Source organism: Papio anubis, chromosome 2 (genome assembly GCF_008728515.1).
Source record: "Papio anubis isolate 15944 chromosome 2, Panubis1.0, whole genome shotgun sequence".
NCBI classification, from domain to species: Eukaryota; Metazoa; Chordata; class Mammalia; order Primates; family Cercopithecidae; genus Papio; species Papio anubis.
The window spans coordinates 108,029,224-108,049,416 of record NC_044977.1 but is presented as its reverse complement, the minus strand read 5'-3'; the positions used below and the strand labels follow the sequence as shown (position 1 = coordinate 108,049,416).

The following is a 20,193-nucleotide window of genomic DNA, read 5'->3' as shown; positions in this document are numbered from 1 at the left end:
ATGTTATAAAAATTATATACTTTCATCAAAGTCAAATGCAGTGTAGAATTTGCCAATTAACTAAAAACTTTGGAATCATATGCTTAAAAAGCACTTGATAGACTGTAAGACATATTTAACTGTGAAGGATGAAGAATTTTAAAATTTCTATATTGCTGCTATATCCTGGTCTGAGGCAATGGCAAATTATTTATTTTTTTTTTTTTTGAGACGGAGTCTCGCGCTGTGTCACCCAGGCTGGAGTGCAGTGGCGCGATCTCGGCTCACTGCAAGCTCCGCCTCCCAGGTTCAGGCCATTCTCCTGCCTCAGCCTCCGAGTAGCTGGGACTACAGGCGCCCGCCACCACGCTCGGCTAGTTTTTTGTATTTTTAGTAGAGACGGGGTTTCACCATGTTAGCCAGGATGGTCTCGATCTCCTGACCTCGTGATCCGCCCGCCTCAGCCTCCCAAAGTGCTGGGATTACAGGCTTGAGCCACCGCGCCCGGCCTGAGCCACCGCGCCCGGCCTGAGCCACCGCGCCCGGCCGGCAATGGCAAATTATTTAAAAATTATTAAAAACCAGAAAATGGACAACTAAGAACTAAGCAAGCATAAGATCAATATGAGATTAAGTGTAACTAATGCTTTGGTATATGGTTTTTACATTATCTTGGAATATGGGGAGAAAGTTTGAAAAAAAATTTTTAAATAAACAGTTTCTCTTATTGGAAGTATATGTTTTGTTTTAAATATAAGTAAAATGTAATCATTGCAACAGGCTTTTATAATAGAAAACTCGTAATTATATCACTATTTAAAATCTTTGATTGCCATTTTTATTCATTCATTCATTTAACAAATTACTGTTTAGCTAAATCTGTGTGCTCATTGTGATAGGTGAATAAGATGAATAGGAATAGTTTCCCTCCTTGAGGAACTCATAGGAGTTAGAGACTATTTATATAAAATTATATCTTTCATTTTATTATGTACTTGTAACACATATATGTGCTATATGTTATATATATATTCATATATATTACATGTGAAATACTGCAAACATTTTAAATGTCCAAGTAGGAAAATGCTTAGATAGGTATATATATAGATATTTAAAATCTTTTTCAAGAATTGAATGATATAGGTACATACTGAAATATAATATTAAATGAAATAAGATACAAAGTTGGGCCTCTCATATGATCCCAGTTATGTAAAAATAATGTGTGTGCAATTGCAAAGACATGGAATCAACCTAAATGCCTGTCAGTGGCAGATTGGATAAGGAAAATGCGGTAAATATACACCACAGAATACTATGTAGGCACAAAAAAGAAAGAGATCACATCTTTTGCAGGAACATGGATAGAGCTGGAGGCCATTATCCTTAGCAAACTAACGCAGGAACAGAAAACCAAATACTGCATGTCCTCACTTATAAGTGGGAGCTAACCGATGAGAACACATGGACACAAGGGAACAACACATACTGGGGCCTACTGGAGGATGGAGGATATGAGGAGGGAGAAGAGCAGAAAAAATAACTGTTGGGTACTAGGCTTAGTACCTGAGTGACAAAATAATCTGTACAACAAACCTCTGTGACACAAGTTTACCTGTATAACAAACCTGCACATGTACCACTGAACCTAAATGTTTAAAAATAAATAAATGTGTGTGTATATATATACTAAATAGGTAATTAGGTGACAAGATAGAATAATTGATAGCTACAGAAAGAAAAACCTGGAGGAATTGTAGATGAAAATTTAGCAATATTCTCGTGGTAGGATTTCTGCTGATTTTTAATCATCTTTTTCTTTTCCATATTTTTAAATACTTCTTTATTTTATTTATTTTTGAAACAGAGTCTCGCTCTGTTGCCCAGGCTGAAGTACAGTGGCACGGTCTCAGCTCACTGCAACCCCCATCTCCCGGGCTCAAGCAATTCTCCTGCCTTAGCCTCCCAAGTAGCTGGGATTATAGGCGTGTGCCACCACACCCTGTTAATTTTTTTTGTATTTTTAGTAGAGATGGGTTTCACCATGTTGGCCAGGCTGTTATCAAACTCCTGACCTCAAATGATCCGCCCACTTCGGTCTCCCAAAGTGCTGGGATTACAGTTGTGAGCCACCCCACCCAGCCTAATATTTCCTTTAAGAATGTGGATTGGTTTTGTGATTTTAAAAAGTATTTTCCATTGTACTGAATGGTATTCTTGACTTTTTAAAAAATATTGCAGGAAGCTTAATTAATGATCATTTTAAATGGCTATGAATAGTCCAAGTGCATGTACTAGATAGAACCTAACCATTCCCCAACCTTTCCATACTTGACTCTTTTCATTGTTTTGCTATTACAAATACTGTATGGTACCTTATTACAAATAAAATTCACCAATTCAAAATCTAGTGGTTGAATAGTTCATTACTTTCTCTTCTTTGATGCAATTTGCTAACTTGTCTTCCAGGACACTCCCGTCTCTTGGTTTACCTCCTACCTCACTATTCCCTCTGTCTCAGTCTCCTTTGCTAGTTTTTCCTCTTGTCCCAGACTTCTTTCTTTTAGAGTGCCCCAGGACTTGCACTGTTTCCTTCCCTACCTATACCTTTCACTATCTACCCTCACTCCCTTGGTGATCTCACCCAACCTCCTGGCTTTAAAGACTAGCTACGTGCTGCTGACTGTCGGATTTATTTCTCTATCCCAGACTTCTTTCCCAAACTTCAGCTGCCTGTTCCACAGTTCCACCTGGATATTTAGTAGAAATCTCAAATTAATACGCTGAAAACGAAACTGCTAATCTTCCTGAAAGGAAGCTTTTCTACCAGTGGTCTTTCTCATCTCAGTTGATACAGTCCATCCTTCCAATAGCTCAGGCCAGAAACCTTGGAATCAGCCATGACTTCTCACATCTCCTCTCCCTTCACCTTTCTTCACCTCCTTACTCACATCTCACCCCAACCCATCAGAACATTCTGAAGGCTTACCTTCAAAATACATCCAAAATCTGACCATCTTTTCCTAGTTTTGTCTGAACCAGTACCATCTCCTGCCTGGATTACTGCTATTTTATAGTTCGTTCTCACAAAAGCAGTCATAGTGTTCCTTTTTTAATATAAGTCAGATCATGTGACTCTTCTGCTCAAACCCTGTACTGGCTCACTGTGTCACTTAGAGTCAAAGCCCATATCTCTATAACCATCTCTAAGATCTGCCCCCATCCCCCATCCTCGACCTTTCTTCTCTGCCCTGTTTGCTATCCTTCACCCTCTAGCTCATCCTCCACATACACTGACCTCCTTACTTTTCCTTGAACATACCATGTCTACTCCCACCTGGTCACTAGACCTAGCCCTTGTCTGATGCTTGAGTAACACCTTCAAGTCTGCTTAAATCACCTCCTCAGTGAGGCCTACCTTAACTACTTAGTACTGCTCCCTGATCCTTCTTACTCTGTTCTGCTTTTCTGTTTTCATAATACATAATATTTTCTAGTACACTATGTAATTTACTTTTTTATTATGTTCCTTGCTTACCATCTCTCCCACTAGAATGTAAACTGTAGAGCAGGCATCTTTGTGTATTTGTTCACTGATGGATCTCAAGCACCTAGAACAATATCTGTCATCTTGCAGGCCTTACTGTTTATTTGTTGACAGTTGATAGAGTAAACATTCTTGTATACCCTTTGATTGAATTACAGGTTGAATATCCCTAATCCACAAACTCAAAATCCAAAGTGCTCCAGATTCTTGCCATTTTGAAAACATTTTTTATTCATTACCTCATCATAGCTGGAGTAGAGATAGCAAGAATTCTAAATTTTTTAAAGCTTAAGGACCGATAAGTATTTTAAAATAATTTATAGCAAGAATATTGGACCATTAATATGTACAAATGGTTGATTTTTGTTTCATATATAAGAATGGTTCAGGCCGGGTGCAGTGGCTCATGCCTGTAATCCCACCACTTTGGGAGACCGAGGTGGGCAGATCACGAGGTCAGGAGATTGAGACCATCCTGGCTAACATGGTGAAACTCCGTTTCTACTAAAAATACAAAAAATTAGCCGGGCATGGTGGTGGGCGCCTGTAGTCCCAGCTACTCAGGAGACTGAGGCAGGAGAATGGCGTGAACCCGCAAGGCAGAGCTTGCAGTGAGCCGAGATCGCGCCACTGCACTCCAGCCTGGGCGACAGAGCGAGACTCCGTCTCAAAAAAAAAAAGAAAAAAAAGAATGGTGCAAAAAACCAGCCATTGATATCATAAGTGATATTATATAATTTTGTAATATGGTGAATTTTTTGGTAGATTCATGGGACGAATGATCATAACCCAACAAATGGAAGAAATTGTAAGGTAAGAATTTTTGTTATCTAATTACCTTTAAGTGGGAACTGTTTGGGGGAGGGACTAGAAGTTCCAAAGGGAGAGTATGTAAATAAGCAGCCCATCATGGGAAAGGGTTAATTTTGTTGTTTTTTGTTTGTTTTGTTTTGTTTACATTTAGTGGTTTATTATATCACTTCAGAATCATTCAGTGTAAGCTAGAGTGTTTAGTGGTCAACCCAGCACTGCTTACTTTTTCTTCTGATTGGTTTATCATATCCTTTATAATAAACCACTAAATGTAAACAAAGCATACAGATGAAGAGTTGCTCAGGGCCAGGTATTGGGGAAGGGTTGTGGAGCTTCCCTGCTCTTCCTGGGTATGCAACTCTCCAGAAACCTCTGGAAGCCCTCCCAACCCACTTCTCTTAGTTTTTTATGGAAGCTTCATGACATCAGCTTTCTTTACCCCAGTAGGACCCTCTCTGGGGAGGGCCTTAAGACTTACAATTAGAAAGGTGGGGGAAGAGTAGAGTCCTATCTTGGGGTGAAACGGGGACAGGAGAAGGTCAAAAACCTGCCCCTGAGGCCGAGCACACCCAACATTATAACAAAAGACTGTAACAAGGGCTGTGGGAGTTATGAGCCAGGGACCATGGATGAAAACTAATGTATATATCATAATGTCACAGGCCATCCCCTGGTTTTCAAACACAAATCCCTTACATCAAAAGAATAATATAATTCAGAAGATACTGCCACATTACTAGAATCCCATTCAGTTGTTAATAATTAGTCCAGTCCGTCATAGTGGATAAGTATCTCCCAGAGTAAGGTCACTCAGGTTTGCAGGCTTCTTATCAATCTTCTCAGATTCCAAAAGCAGCAATGGTCTCAGCAAATATACAGCTTCACTCTTTCAGGCATCTGGTATTATTGAGCTAAGAGACAATGTAATCTTTTGCTCTGAGCCTCCTTCAAGGTGTTAATGTAATGTGAGATTTCCCTCAACTTGTAACCCATTTATTCATTCATTTACCCTCATCTGTTATTTCTCCTTTTCTCCATTAATACCCAAACTTTTCCAGGAAAGAGTTAATTTAAAACACTTCGCATTTCATCTGCTAGTAATTTGTGGCAGTAGCAAGTGAGGATGAAACAAATCCCATGAAATGATATCAAAATAGTTTAGTAAAATTATTTGTGTTTTTGTATTTCTTTTTCTAATAATACTAAGTAGTAATATTAAAAGGAAACATAGCTGCTTTTATTCACTCCTCATGCATTTAAACCCACGATGCTTAGTAAGTCTAGAATATGAAAAATGTTTTATATAATGTTTAACAAGTATAAATGCTATGCTCTTCTTCACTTCAGAATCATTCAGTGCAAGCTGGAGTGTTTACTGGTCAATCCAGAACGGCTTACTTACTTTTCTGATTTTTTTTTTTCCCTTGGTTGGTTGTTTCAGATTGTTTTCCCTCAGTATTTGGGTTAATTTCTGGCTCCTAAATGAAAAGCTTTGTGTCAGTTCAAAGATATGCTGATGGGATATGATTACATTGTTACTTATGAGCATAAACCTAATTTGGAATCAGTCTTGGAATCAGCTCTTGAGTTTCTAATCATATTTGACATTCTACCTCTTTTCTGGGGACATGTTCAGTTTGTACTGACTGCATGAAATAAGTCACTAACAGAAAGAGATGAGCATTTTTAAATGAAATCCTCAAGACAAGTCAGCAAAAATACCATACATTCACATTGATTCATATTTTTAATAAGCATTAACATAGGAGCATGTTCAGTAAACTCTGCAGCAAGACCTTTGTATGTGTGGGATCCCTGCTGAATAACTATGACTAGGTTTATTTTGATTTTTTTAGGGAAATAGTGAGAAATGTTTGGATACATAGTCTGAATTGCATTAATATGTGAAGGAAAATAGCAGTTACATTACTTCAGCCCCTAGAATGGTTGAAAAAAATGAACGATGTTCTCTACTAAAACAACCTGACCGAACTGATGAGTTATATTTTAATCTGAAGTTGTCATTATATCCCAATTTTACATGCCAATGTGAGCTAAAAGTATTTCTGTTTATTGTTAGAGGCACCACTGAGTGAAAAAGAACTATTTTAATAGCCCCTAAAATAGTTTTCACATTGATTTTGGACTATCCATGGAGTATACTCCAAATATGACTGTATTGGTTCTCCTTGCTTCATTGCAGTTTTTTACAGTGTTTGGGTTTGCAGGTATCTTCATAAATGGTTCAGATTCTGTTTGGTTTGTATAGCTGTGTATGGATATTTCAGAAAAGTATAAGGAATAGCAACAAAATAATGGCTTTTTAACTTATCCATAGAAGATTCTTATTTTGCTATCACTAAGAAGATCAATTTCCTTTCTAGTTATTCCTTGTCGTTTTATATCTCCTTTATGGAGAGAAATTCAAACAGCAAGAAGACCTGGGCTTCAAGAAGTATGCAATGCAAGTAGTCAAGTTATACTGTGCAATCTTGCCTAGAAAAAGTACTAACATACCTTGTACATTGTGTTTTATAATTCAGTATAATTTCAATTGTGCAGAACTCATGCATTTATATGCAAATCATACTACAATTTATGTTTACATTGTGTTCTAATTATTTTCCCTTTCAAAGCTGTTTATTAACTTTGCTTTAAAATTTTAAAATTTCATCTTCTGCCACACATTTTTAAATCACTGCTTACTCTTTGATTTTGCTGAATTTTATGTTTAAAAATTTTGAAACTAGTGGCTTTGTGACTGTATTTACATGCATAATCATTTTTCTGAGCCACTAATCTTAAAGCAGGTTGTTACAGTAACTAACATCAGATTGGCCTAGGCAGCTTTTTTTCTTTTTCTTTTTCTTTTTTTTGTAGAGATGGAATCTCGCTCTCTCGCCAAGGCTGGAGTTCAGTGGCGCAATCTCGGCTCACTGCAACCTCTGTCTCCAGGGTTCAAAAAATTCCCCTGCCTTAGCCTCCTGAGTAACTGGGACTACAGGCGCACGCCGCCACGCCTGGCTAATTTCTTTTGTATTCTAGTAAAGACAGGGTTTCTCCATGTTGCCCAGGCTGGTTTCGAACTCCTGAGCTCAGGCAATCCGACCACCTCAGCCTCCCAAAGTGCTAGCATTACAGGCTTGAGCCACCATGCCCGGCCCCTAGGAAGCTTTATAGTAGCTGGGATTTCGTTTTTTTATGAAAGCAGTATTATAGCTATAGCTTAAGTACCTTCTGCTGAAGACACCATTTTAGAATCGAATTGAATTTTTAATATATTCAGTGCTTTATGGTTATTTTCTTTTTTTCCTAGACCTCTGGGTCCAGAGAGTCTCCTGCTTCGTGGAGCCAGATTAAAAAACACAAAAGAAATTTTTGGTTTGTACATATTTAAACATTTTAAATGATTGATTTGTGTTAATGCTTTATATGAAGTACTTCTAAAAGTACAACGTTTGTGGTCTTTTGGTTAGATAATTTATTAATTATCATTTATGACAATTTTCTTATAAAGTTTGTATTAAAGTAGTCGTGTATTATACTTTTGTTCTGTTGATGATCCCTGTTTTTTAATAGTATACTAGAACCATGCTCTTACGTTATCTTTATGGATACTTGTGAAACTGAGGGCAGATAATTTATATAACACTTCTAGTAATGGTGAGTGAGAACCAATATAATCTGGCATCATGGTACAGTAAACCACTTCTATAATTTCATTATGATTATTAGATTGGATTAATAACTGCAGATTTATTCATTCATATATTCATTCAAATTTCTTACTGATATCTGAATATATACTAGGTACTATTCGAACATACACTGACTGGATCAAAAGGATGAATAAGTACTGCTCTTGCCTTGGAGATCTAAATTAATATAGTACACTCTGAGTCAACTATAAGCAAATTGTGAAGTTGATGATAACCTTTAGCTGTTAGCTAACTCCTCACATTTCAGGAATGGCCCTTAGTATCTTGGCCTACTGTGTTACCCACTGACTGACTGCAGCTTGTGAGATCTTCTTTCTCATTTGCTCTTTTTCTGTTACCTGTACTATATCTTACCTCTCAGTGTTAGACTCTCTGATAAAGAAGTCCATATATCGAGAAAAAAAGACCAAGCAGAAAATAGCAAGTGTTGGTGAGGACGTGGAGAAATTGGAACCCTTGTACATTGCTGATGGGAATGTAAAACGTTGCAGCTGCCTTGAAAAATAGTTTTGGCAGTTCTTCAATAAGTTAAACATAGAATTATATGACTCAGTGATCCCACACTACATGTATACCCAAAGTAACTGAAAATGAGTGTTCAAACAAAAACTCGTACAAGAATGTTCATAGCAGCACTAATGATGATAGCCAAAGGTTGGAAACAGCCCAATGTTCATTAGATAATGAATGAATAAGCAAAATATAGTATATCCATATAATGGAATATTATTCAGCTATAAAAAGGAATGAAGTATTAATGCATGCTACAATATGGATGAACCTTGAAAATATTATGTTAAATGAAAGAAGCCAGACATAAAAGGCCACATGTTGTGTGATTCCATTTATTTGAAATACCCAGAATAGGCAAATTCATAGAGACTGAAAACAGATTAGTGGTTTCCAGGGGCTGGGGAGTGGAGGAGAATGGGGAATGTTTGCTTAATGGGTACAGGGTTTTCTTTGGGGGTGATGAAAATATTCTCAAAATTATAAATGTACTAAGTGCCACTGAATTATACACTTTAAACTGGTAAATATGTATATTTTTCCACAATTAAAAAGAAATCCATAAGAATGTTCTAATAGCAGAAACTAGAGTAAACCTTCAGGGCTTTTAGATCCTCTAATATAACACTGTACTTTAAAACTTTTTTTTTTTTTTTTTGAGACAAGGTCTTACTCTGTTGCCCAGGCTGGAGTATAGTTACATGGTGTCGGCTCATTGCAACCTCTGCCTCCCGGGTTCAAGCGTTCCTCCTGCCTCAGCCTCTCAAGTAGCTGAGATACAGGCGTGTGCCACCATGCCCGGCTGATTTTTGTATTTTTAGTAGACCATGTTGGCCAGGTTGGTCTTGAACTCCTGACCTCAAGTGATCCTCCCGCCGTGGCCTCCCAGAGTGGTGGGATTACAGGCATGAGCCACTGCACCCGGCCTGAACCATTCTTATATATGAAACAAAAATCAACCATTGTACATATTAATGGTCCAATATTCTTGCTATAAATTATTTTTAAAATACTTATCGGTCCTGTTTTAAAAATTTAGAATTCTTTGCTAATTTCAATTCAGCTACGATGAGGTAATGAATAAAAAAATGCTTTCAAAATGGCAAGAATCTGGAGCACTTTGGATTTGAGTTTGTGGATTAGGGATATCTAACCTGTATTCAATCAAAGGGCATACAAGAATGTTTACTCTATCAACTGTCAACAACAAACAGCAAGGCCCGCAAGATGACAAGATATTGTTCTAGGTGCTTGAGATCCATCAGTGAACAAATACAATAAAGATGCCTGTCCACAGTTACATTCTAGTGGGAGAGAGATGGTAAGCAAGGAACATAATAAAAGTAAATTAACATAGTGTACCAGAAAATCATTATGCAATATGAAAACAGAAAAAGCAGAACAGAGTAAGAAGGACTGGGGAGCAGTAACAAGTAGTAAGGTAGGCTCACTGAGGAGGAGATTAAGAGACTTGAAGGTGTTACCAAGAATGACACAAGGGCTAGGTCTAGTGACCAGGTGGGAGTAGTGACACAGGCTGCTCAAGGAAAAGTAAGGGAGGTCGGGGTGTATGTGGGATGGAGCTAGAGGGTGGAAGGGATAGCAAACAGGGCAGAGAAGAAAGGTCGAGGATGGGGGATGGGGTGATCTTAGAGATGAAGAGATATATGGACAAGCATCACTGTAGTGAGCCAGTACAGGGTTTGAGCAGAAGAGTCACACGATCTGACTTATAATAAAAGGAACACTATGATCAAGTTTTGTGAGAACTAACTATAAAATAAGCAGTAATCCAGGGCAGGAGATGGTACTGGTTCAGACAAAACTAGAAAAGATGGTCAGATTTTGATGTATTTTGAAGGCAAGCTTCCTCAGAATGTTCTGATGGGTTGGGGTGAGATGTGGAGTAAGGAGGTGAAGAAAGGTGAAGGGAGAGATGTGGAGAAGTCATGGCTGATTCCAAGGTTTCTGGCCCGAGCTCTCATTGGAAGGATGGACTGTATCAACTGAGATGAGAAAACACTACTGAGAAAAGCCCTTCAGGAAGACTAGTGCTCGCTTTCACACATTAATTTGGAGATTTCTACCAACATCCAGGTGGAACTGTGGAACAGGCAGCTGAAGTTTGGGAAAGAAGTCTGGGACAGAGAAATAAACTGACAGTCAGCAGCACGAAGGTCTCTAAAGTCAGGAGGTTGGGTGAGATCACCAAGGGAGTGAGGGTAGATAGTGAAAGTGTATAGGTAGGGAAGGAAACAGCAAGTCCTGGGCACTCTAAAGAAAGAAGTCTGGGACAAGAGGAAAACTAGCAAAGGAGACTGAGACAGAGGAATAGTGAGGTAGGAGGTAAACCAAGAGACGGAGATCCCAAGACAAGTTAGCAAATTGCATCAAGAAGAGAAAGTAATGAAACTATTCAACCACTAGATTTTGAATTGGTGACCTTATTTGTAATAAGGTACCATACAGTATTTGTAATATAAAACAATGAAAAGAGTCAAGTATGGGAAAGGTTGGGGAATGGTTAGGCTCCCATCTAGTACATGCACTTGGACTACTTCATAGCCATTTAAAATGATCATTAATTAAGCTTCCTACTTTTTAAAAAGTCAAGAATACCATTCAAAGTGCTTTTAAAATCACAAACCAAATCCACTACCTCAAAGCAGCCATTAAATGCAAGTGGGTGGCTCACAACTGTAATCCCAGTACTTGGGGAGACCCGGCATACATCTCGGAGGTCAGGAGTTTGATAACAGCTCAGCTGTAACATGGTGAAAGTCCACTTACTGCAAATATGCAAAAATAGCTTAGGGTAGGCACACGCCTTTATAATCCCAGCTACTTGGGAGGCTAAGGCAGGAGAATTGCTTTGAGCCCGGGAGTATTGGGGTTGCAGTGAGCTGAGACCGCTGTAATTCTCCAAGCCTCAGCAGCTGAGATTACAGGCGCAGCTACCATGCCCGCTGATTTTAGTATTTTGTAGACCATGTTGGCCAGGTTGGTGTTGAACTCCTGACCTCAAGTGATCCTCCCGCCGTGGCCTCCCAAAGTGGTGGGATTACAGGCATGAGCCACCGCACCTGGCCAACACATCTTTCTAGTAGTAACTTCGTCACTCCTGTTTACTTTAAAGTAAACCATAATGAATGGGGTCCAAATTTTGTACACTCTTAAAAGAAAATGTGGATTTGAATGCCTTTAGATGGGTCTGTCTTCTGTTGTTTTATCTCAGTACCACCTCTCCCTATTGGATCATTCTGGCTATTTTACCACATTTCTATAATCTATTTGAGTTGTAATAGCCTGCCTTTAAGGAATAAGTCAAGATAAAACTTCCAGGACAAGTATTTAGGAAGACGGCATGAAAGGTTCTATATTGCTTTTCAAATTGTACTATTTAGGGGTGGGAATGAACATTTATTGATCATCTCTCAGTTGTTAGGCATTTTGTTAATTTGTCATACAGACCTCACAATTCTATGAGGTATTTTTTCCCATTTAAAGATGGGAAGATTGAGACACAGAAATTACTTACCCGAGGATGTAGAACTAATAAGTGGCAGAGCTAGAATTCAAACCAAGGTCTAGCTGCAAAGTTTTTTTATCAGCTGGTCTCACCTAATTCTATTTGTTGTCCTGTTTTAGTCCCATTACTACCATCATCTTTGCTCATCTCAAAGTCATTCAGTAGGCACACATTTTTTAAATAGCACTTTCCGTGTGCTTACTTGATTTACTCTGATAGACCTCCATATTATCTTGCCGATGCTTATGGAATAATGTCTAGACCCCCGATTCCAGCTTTCAGGGCTTTTCACACTGTGGCCACAATCCATTGATCCAACCTAACAGGAAGTGAGGTTTTCCATATCTGTCTTTGTTAACACTGCTCCATTTGTAATGGCCTTCCCTGACACTTTTATCTTTCCAGATTCTTTTCCTCTATCAATTCCAATTCAAGTAATACATTTTTCATTCAGATGTCTGTTATAACTCAGGAACACGATCCATGCCCTCCCCCATTTAGCCAGTTGACTGGAGCTTCCCAAAATTGGTCTCAGAAAGCCTTTTAAAACTCTGAAAACACTTAAAGAAAAGCAAAATTATAACAACTGTCAGGCAGTACACTAAAAGCTTTCATGCTGGTAAATATATTTATTTCTTGTGAAACATGCTAGAGGATTATTTTGAGACAATTTTGTTTTATTTTACAGGTGTTGCTATATACACTGGAATGGAAACTAAGATGGCATTAAATTACAAGAGCAAATCACAGAAACGATCTGCAGTAGAAAAGTAAGAAAACTGTTTTCATTTATTTATATGTAATTATAACTATACATTTTTTATTCATTTGGTATAAAATATTTATATAAAAATATATATATTAAGTAAACAGGATGATAACCTTGGGGACAGTGATCGTTTCTTATATTTTTACATACAAGTAACATTTTGCACAGTATTGAGCATATAGTAGATGCTCTATAGTATGACTTTTAAAATAAATACTATTGAATAAATGGTGGAAACACTTAATCAGACTAACGCTTCTGCAGATTACAGTTCTAAAACTGAAAAAAAAAATTTTAAATAAACAACTATTTGAAAACATTGGAGACAAACCTGAATCAAATAGAAATGGGCAGGGAGTGTAATCCTGAAAGATGATAGCAGCAAGGGGGAAAATTTTAGAGTGTAGCTTTTTGCCTGAGGACACTCCCCAGTTTATGTGCTGCTTGGAACATCAAAAAGTCTGAACTTTACTGTATAGAAGTATCAGAGGACAAGGTTAATAGCTGGAAGAGCAGCTGGAAAGTTGGGGGAAAATAATGTAAGGGGATTAGCATTAATTCCCTTCTGTAAGCAGTGAGAGGTAAGCTACAGAAGGGAATTAACTCTAAAAACTGCACATAAATTCTGCCCAAGTCCTTGGCTGACTGCTAGAACTATGCATGTGCAAGGGAGACAAAGAACTCAACAGAGAATTTTACTGCTGCTCATTGCATTGGAGATACAGTTTGTTGAACCAGGTGAAATTAACTGCCTACTGGAATAAAAATTAGCACTCTTCTGAGGAACATAAAAGAATACAGACTGTCTAGAATGTATTATTTATAAAGTCCAGTCTGCAATAAAAAATAAGCAGAAGGTGAAGAAAATGTATTTCATCCATAAGAGAAAAAGCACTCAGTAGAAACTCTCCAAAATGATCCAGATCTTGCGTTTAGCAGACAAGAACTTTAAAGCAGATACTATAAACTTATTATAAATATGTTCAAGGGCCTAAAGGAAAATTTGAATGAACATATGGGAAAACTCAGCAGATAAATGAAAACTCTTGACTTGAAAAACATAATTACTAAAATGGAAACATCATTAGGTGGGCTCAACACCAGACTGAATCAGTCAGACCAGTGAACTTGAAGAAAACACAAATTATTCAGTCGAAAAATGGAGAGGAAAAAAGAGTACGAAAAATGAACAGAGCTTCAGAGCTATGTGGGATAATATTAAGCTGTTTGGCATATGTGTAATTGATTCCCAAATAAAGAGAAAAAAGGACAGAATAAAAATATTTGAAACAATAATGTCTGAAAATTTCTAAAATTTGAGGAAAAAGTTTCAGCCTACACTACAAAGATCAGTAAACTCTAAGCAGGAAAAATGCAAAGAAAACCACCCCAAAGCACATGATAGTCAAAATGCCAGAATCCAGAGAAAAAGAAAATGTTTCAAGGAGCCAAAGAGAAATGCCTCACATGTAAGTGAATAACAATATGAGTGATAACCGGTTCTTATCAGAAACAACAGAGGACACTGGGGAAAGGACATCCTCTTCAGTAAGTGGTGCTAGGAAAATTGGATAGCTACATGCAGAAGAATGAAACTGGATCCCTGTCTTTCACCAAAGAAATAATCAACTCAGGGCTCAGTGCAGTGGCTCATACCTGTAATCCCAGCACTTTGGGAAACCAAGACAGGAGGATCACTTGAGGTCAGGAGTTCAAGACCAGCCTGGCCAACATGGTGAAACTTTGTCTCTACTAAAAATACAAAAATCAGCCAGGTATGGTGGCGTGTGCCTGTAGTCCCAACTACTCAGGAGGCTGAGGCAGGAGAATTGCTTGAACCCAGGAGGCAGAGGTTGCAGTGAGCTGAGATCATGCCATGCACTCCAGCCTGGGCAACAGAGCGCGAGACTCCATCTCAAAAACAAAACAAAAAACAAAAGTGTATCAAAACCACGATGAGATGTCATCTTGCCAGCCAGAATGGCTATTATTAAAAAGACAAAAATAAAAAAATAAACAATAGATGCTGGCAAGGATATGGAGAAAAGGAAACTCTTATATGTGTTGGTGGGCATGTAAGTTAGGCTAGCCACTGTGGAAAACAGTCTGGAGATGTCTCCGAAAACTAAAAACATAATTACCATATGGTCCAACAATCCCACTACTGGGTTTTATCCACAGGAAGAGAAATCAGTATATCAAAGGAATATCTGCACTTGCATGTTTATTGCAGCACTATTCATAATAACAAAGGATTCAATCTAACAGTTCATCAGCAGATGGATGGATAAAAAAATGTATACATACCTACACAATGGAATACTGTTTGGCCATAAGAAGAATGAAATCGTGTCATTAGCAGCAACATGGATGTAACTGAAGATCATTATGTTAAGTGATGCAAGCAAGCACAGAAAGACACTTCATTCATGGCACACACCTGTAATCCCAGCACCTTGGGAGGCCGAGGTGGGCAGATCACTTGAGGTCAGGAGTTCAAGACCAACCTGGCCAACATGGCAAAACCCTGTCTCTACTAAATATGCAAAATTAGCTGGGTGTGGTGGTGTGCGCCTGTAGTTCCAGCTGCTTGGGAGGCTGAGGCAGGAGAATTGCTTGAACCCAGGAGGCTGAGGTTACAGTGAGGCGAGATCGCACCACTGAACTCCAGCCTGGGTGACAGAGCGAGACTCCATCTCAAAAAATAAAAAAAGACACTTTATTCATGTTTTCCAAAGAACCAACTTTTGGCTTTAATTTTGTGTATTTTTTTTCTCTTTTCCATTGGCTTCAGCTCACATCTTCTTAATTTCCTCTGTTTCTTCTCAGATTGGGTCTCATTGTTCCTCTTTAACTTCTTATGGTGCCAGATGAACTCAAATGATTAATTTTAAGCTTTCTTTTTCTCTTATATAAACAGAGCACAAAAGATGATGAGGGACTGTAAATGAACTGTTACAAAGGTCCTACATTTTACATGAAGTAATACAGTAGCATCTATAAATAAATTACAATAAGGTGAAGATGCATATTCTCATCTCTGGAGCTTCCATTAAAAACAATAAGGCAAGGATTTATAGGTAGTAAGTTAGAGCAACTGAATATTAAAATGTTTGATAAACACTGTAAACAGCTAGAAAGGAAGAACAGCGAAACAGAAAACCAAATGACACAAATAGAAAACAAATAGCAAAATGGTGGTCCTAAATTTGACCAAAAATTACATGAAATGTAAATGCATCAAACAGTCTAATGAAGTCAGAGATTGTCAGATTGGATAAAAGAGCCAGACCCAACTACATGCTGCCTAGAAGAAATATAGTTTACATATAAAGATATAAATAGGTTGACATCAAAAGATACACTGTGTATATTGTAAGCCTATGAAAACTGAAAACCAGAATAGTTCCATAATTATACGTGGAAAGTTCATCTAGAGAGATCATATGATGTGCCATAAAACAAATCCCAAAAGATTGAAATCATACAAAGTGTGTTCTTTGACAATGAGGGAATTGGATTAAAAATCAATAACAAAGTCTGCAAATATTTTGAAATTAAAAAACAACTCTCTTAACTGACTCATGGGTCAAAGGAGAAATCACAAAGGAAATTTAAATTTCTTCAAATAGAATGGTAATTTAAACCCAACATATCTACATTTGCAGACTCAAGGCAAAGCCCAGCAGCTTAGAGGGAAATTTCTAGCTATAAAGTTGATAAATTCCTGCTGAGATTAACTGATTAAGCAAAAGAGAAGTGGTATAAGAGAAGAAAAGTAAAAAATTACCAATGTCAGGGATGAAAGAGGGGATAGCTCCATAGAGCCTACACATATCCAAGGATAATAAGGAACTATTATGAACAACTTTATGTCACTGACTTTTACAACTTAGATGAAATGGGCAGATTCTTTGAAAACACAGGTAACTTACCAAATTGGCACAGGATGAAATAAAATCTAAATAACCATAAGTCTGTCAAATAGCTTTAAGTTATTATTTTAAAAAGTCTGCACACTAAAGCTCTGCCTTTTCAACACATGGTGCTAGAACAGCTGGATGTCTGTATGTCAAAAATTGAATCTTCACCCTTACCCGTCTCCCACATACGCAAAAACTAACCCAAAGTGTAAGGTCTAAGCATAATAACTAAATATGTAAAACATGGGAGAAAATCTTTGTGACCTTGGGTTAAGTAAAGATTTCTTAGATGGGAAATGTATGAAAAAGGAACCACGAAAATTGACAGCTTAAACTTCATCGAAATGCACTTAAAAAGGCACTGTTTATGTTATGAAGATGCCAGAAACTAAAATAAAAAATTTAAAAAGACAAGCCATAGATCAGAGAAAATGTCTGCAAAGCACCTATCTTGTAAAGGACTTGTACCTAGAGTATCCAGTCTCACTACTTTTTAACATTATTCTGGAAGCCTTATGCAGTGCAACAAGTTAAAGAATTTAAAAACCATAAGCACTAGAAAGCAAAAAGTAAAGTTTTCCTACTGGAAGACACATGATTTTTCATATAAACAGGCATAAGTATTCAACAAGAAAACTATAATAAGCAAGTTGGTCTCAGAATACAAGGTAAATAAAGAGAAATTTTTTTTTTTTTTTGAGACAGAGTCTCGGTCTGTCACTAGGCTGGAGTGCAGTGGCGTGATCTCGGCTCACTGCAACCTCCGCCTCCTGGGTTCAAGCAGTTCTCTTGCCTCAGCCTCCCGAGTAGCTGGAACTACAGGTGCGTGCCACAACACCCAGCTAATTTTTGTATTTTTTAGTAGAGATGGGGTTTCACCATGTTCGCCAGGATAGTCTTGATATCTTGACCTCGTGGTCTGCCTGCCTCGGCCTCCCAAAGTGCTGGGTTTACAGGCATGAGCCCGTGTGCCCGGCTGATAAATCATTTTTATATCTATATAATAGTAAGAAACAGAAAATGAAATTTTAAAAAGTTATTTTTATAGTAGTGTCAAAAAGCATAATATATTTAGGAATAAGTTTTTTTTTTTTAAACTTGTGCAAGATTTCTATAATGAAAATTACAAAATGTGGCAAGAGAAATTAAGACCTAAATAAATGGAGAAATCACATTAATAGATTGTCAAGCTCAGTATTGTTAAGCTATCAATTACTGTATAGATTCCCTTAGTCTCAAAATCACAGCAATCTTTTTGTAGTAATTGACAAGGTAATACTAAAGTGTATATTGAAATGCAATAGCCAAAATGCATATTCAGATGCACAGCAAAAACAGTCTTTTTAAGAAAGCGAAAAGATTTACCTTACCTGATTTAATACTTAATATAAAGCTACAGTAATTACAGTGTGGTATTAACATAGAATAAAATAGAGAGTTGAGAAGTAGACCATTCATGTGTGGGTTTGTTGATTTTCAACCAAGCAACAAGTCAATTCAATAAAAAAGTTAGTATTTTCTACAAATGATGCAGCAGTTGGATATTCAAATGAGAAAAACATGAAACTTAGCTTCTACCTTATGCTGTACTCCAAAAAGTTTTGAAAATGAGTCATAGACCTAAATATAAAAGCTAAAATTATAAAACTTTTAGAAGAGCCGGGCATGGTGGCTCAGGCCAGTAATCCCAGCACTTTGGGAGGCCGAGACAGGCAGATCACCTGAGGTCGGGAGTTCGAGACCATCCTGACCAACATGGAGAAACCCTGTCTGTACTAAAAATGCAAAAATTAGCTGGGCATGGTGGCGAATGCTTGTAATCCCAATACTTGGTAGGCTGAGGCAGGAGAATCACTTGAACCCTGGAGTCAGAGGTTATGGTGAGCCGAGATCATGCCATTGCACTCCAGCCTGGGCAACAAGAGCAAAACTCCGTCTAAAACAACAAAACAAAACAAAAAACACTTTTAGAAGAAAACTTAGAAAGATATCTTTATGACTTAGAGTAGGTAAAGATTTCTTAGGGTACAACAAATATAATAAAAAATTGATAAATTAGACTTTCTCAAAATTAAAAACTTCTGCTCATCAGGCTAAACATTTAAAGAAATGAACCTGCACATTACGAACTGGGAGACAATATTTGAAAACATATCTGACCAAAGACTTGTATCCTGAGTATATAATGATACATACGTCATTTGTGTACACACACACACAAACACACATACACAAAAAGCTGCCTACAAATCGACAATGAAAAGAGAAACAAGCCAATTTTAAAAATGGGGAAAAGGTGGAAGGTAGACACTTAAAGGGCCAATAAGCACATAAAGAAGTATACAGCATCATTGCTCATGAGAGAAGTGCAAATCAAAACTACAAGGAGATACAAATGCATGACTTACTAGAATGGTAAAAATTGAAAAGACTAAATGTTCCCAGTACTGGTAAAGATTTGAAACAACTGGAACTCTTCTAAATAATCCAAGGGTCAAAGAAGAAATCTTAAAGAAAATTTTAAAAAATACTTGGATATCAGTGAAAATACAGTATATCAAAATTTGTGGGATACAGCTGAAGCAGTATAGGCATTTCTAGCACTAAATACTTACATTAGAACAGAAACATCAGTGGCAAAGGGAAATTAACATTTAAACCACAATGCCATTTACAGTTGCTCCCCAAAGAAAGAACAACCTAGGTACACATCTAACAAAATACATACAAATCTTTATGCTGAAAATCACAAAACACTGAGGAAAGAAATCAAAGATCTAAATAAATGGAACAATATATCATGTTCATGGGTTGAAAGACTCAGTAAAGATGCCAGTTATCCCAAATTGATTAATAGGTATAATGCAATTTCTATAAAAATCTCAGCAAGTTTTTTTGTAGAAGTAGAAAATTTATTCAGAAATTTAGATAGAAAAGCAAAGGAACAGTTTTGAAAATGAAAAAGTGGGAAGAGTTGCTATTGATGTTAAGTCTTACTATATAAGCGACAGTAATCAAGACAATTTGGTGTTGGTGAAAGAATAGGTACATAGATCAGTGTTACACAATAGAGAACCCCAGAAACAGACCAACACAAATAGGCCCAGTTGATTTTTGGCAACAACACAAAAGCAATACAATAGAGGAAGGATAATCTTTTTCAACAAATGGTGCTAGAACAATTGGATATCCATAGCAAAACAAACCCAAACCCCCACTGTGTGTAAAAATTAATTCAACTGAAGCATAGATTTAATGTAAAACATTAAGCTATAAAACTTTTAGAAGAAAACAGAATCTTCAGGACCTAGTGTTAGACAAAGAGCTAGAAGACATGACACTGAAAGTGTAATTCCTCAGTCAAAAAAATTAATAAGTTGTAGTTAATCAAAGTTAAACAC

The 20,193-nt window shown here is 37.3% G+C and overlaps 1 protein-coding gene across 3 annotated transcripts in view; it reads left to right on the top strand.

Annotated features, from left to right (window-relative positions):
- ATP11B (ATPase phospholipid transporting 11B (putative)) overlaps positions 1-20,193 on the top strand; it is a 105,240-nt gene that overhangs the window by 8,452 nt on the left and 76,595 nt on the right. For all 3 annotated transcript variants that reach the window (XM_031663543.1, XM_031663545.1, XM_031663544.1), the window contains 3 exons: positions 4,295-4,342; positions 7,659-7,723; positions 12,789-12,870. In XM_031663543.1, coding sequence (XP_031519403.1) covers positions 4,295-4,342; positions 7,659-7,723; positions 12,789-12,870 — 195 coding nt within the window. The remainder of the gene's footprint in view (positions 1-4,294; positions 4,343-7,658; positions 7,724-12,788; positions 12,871-20,193) is intronic.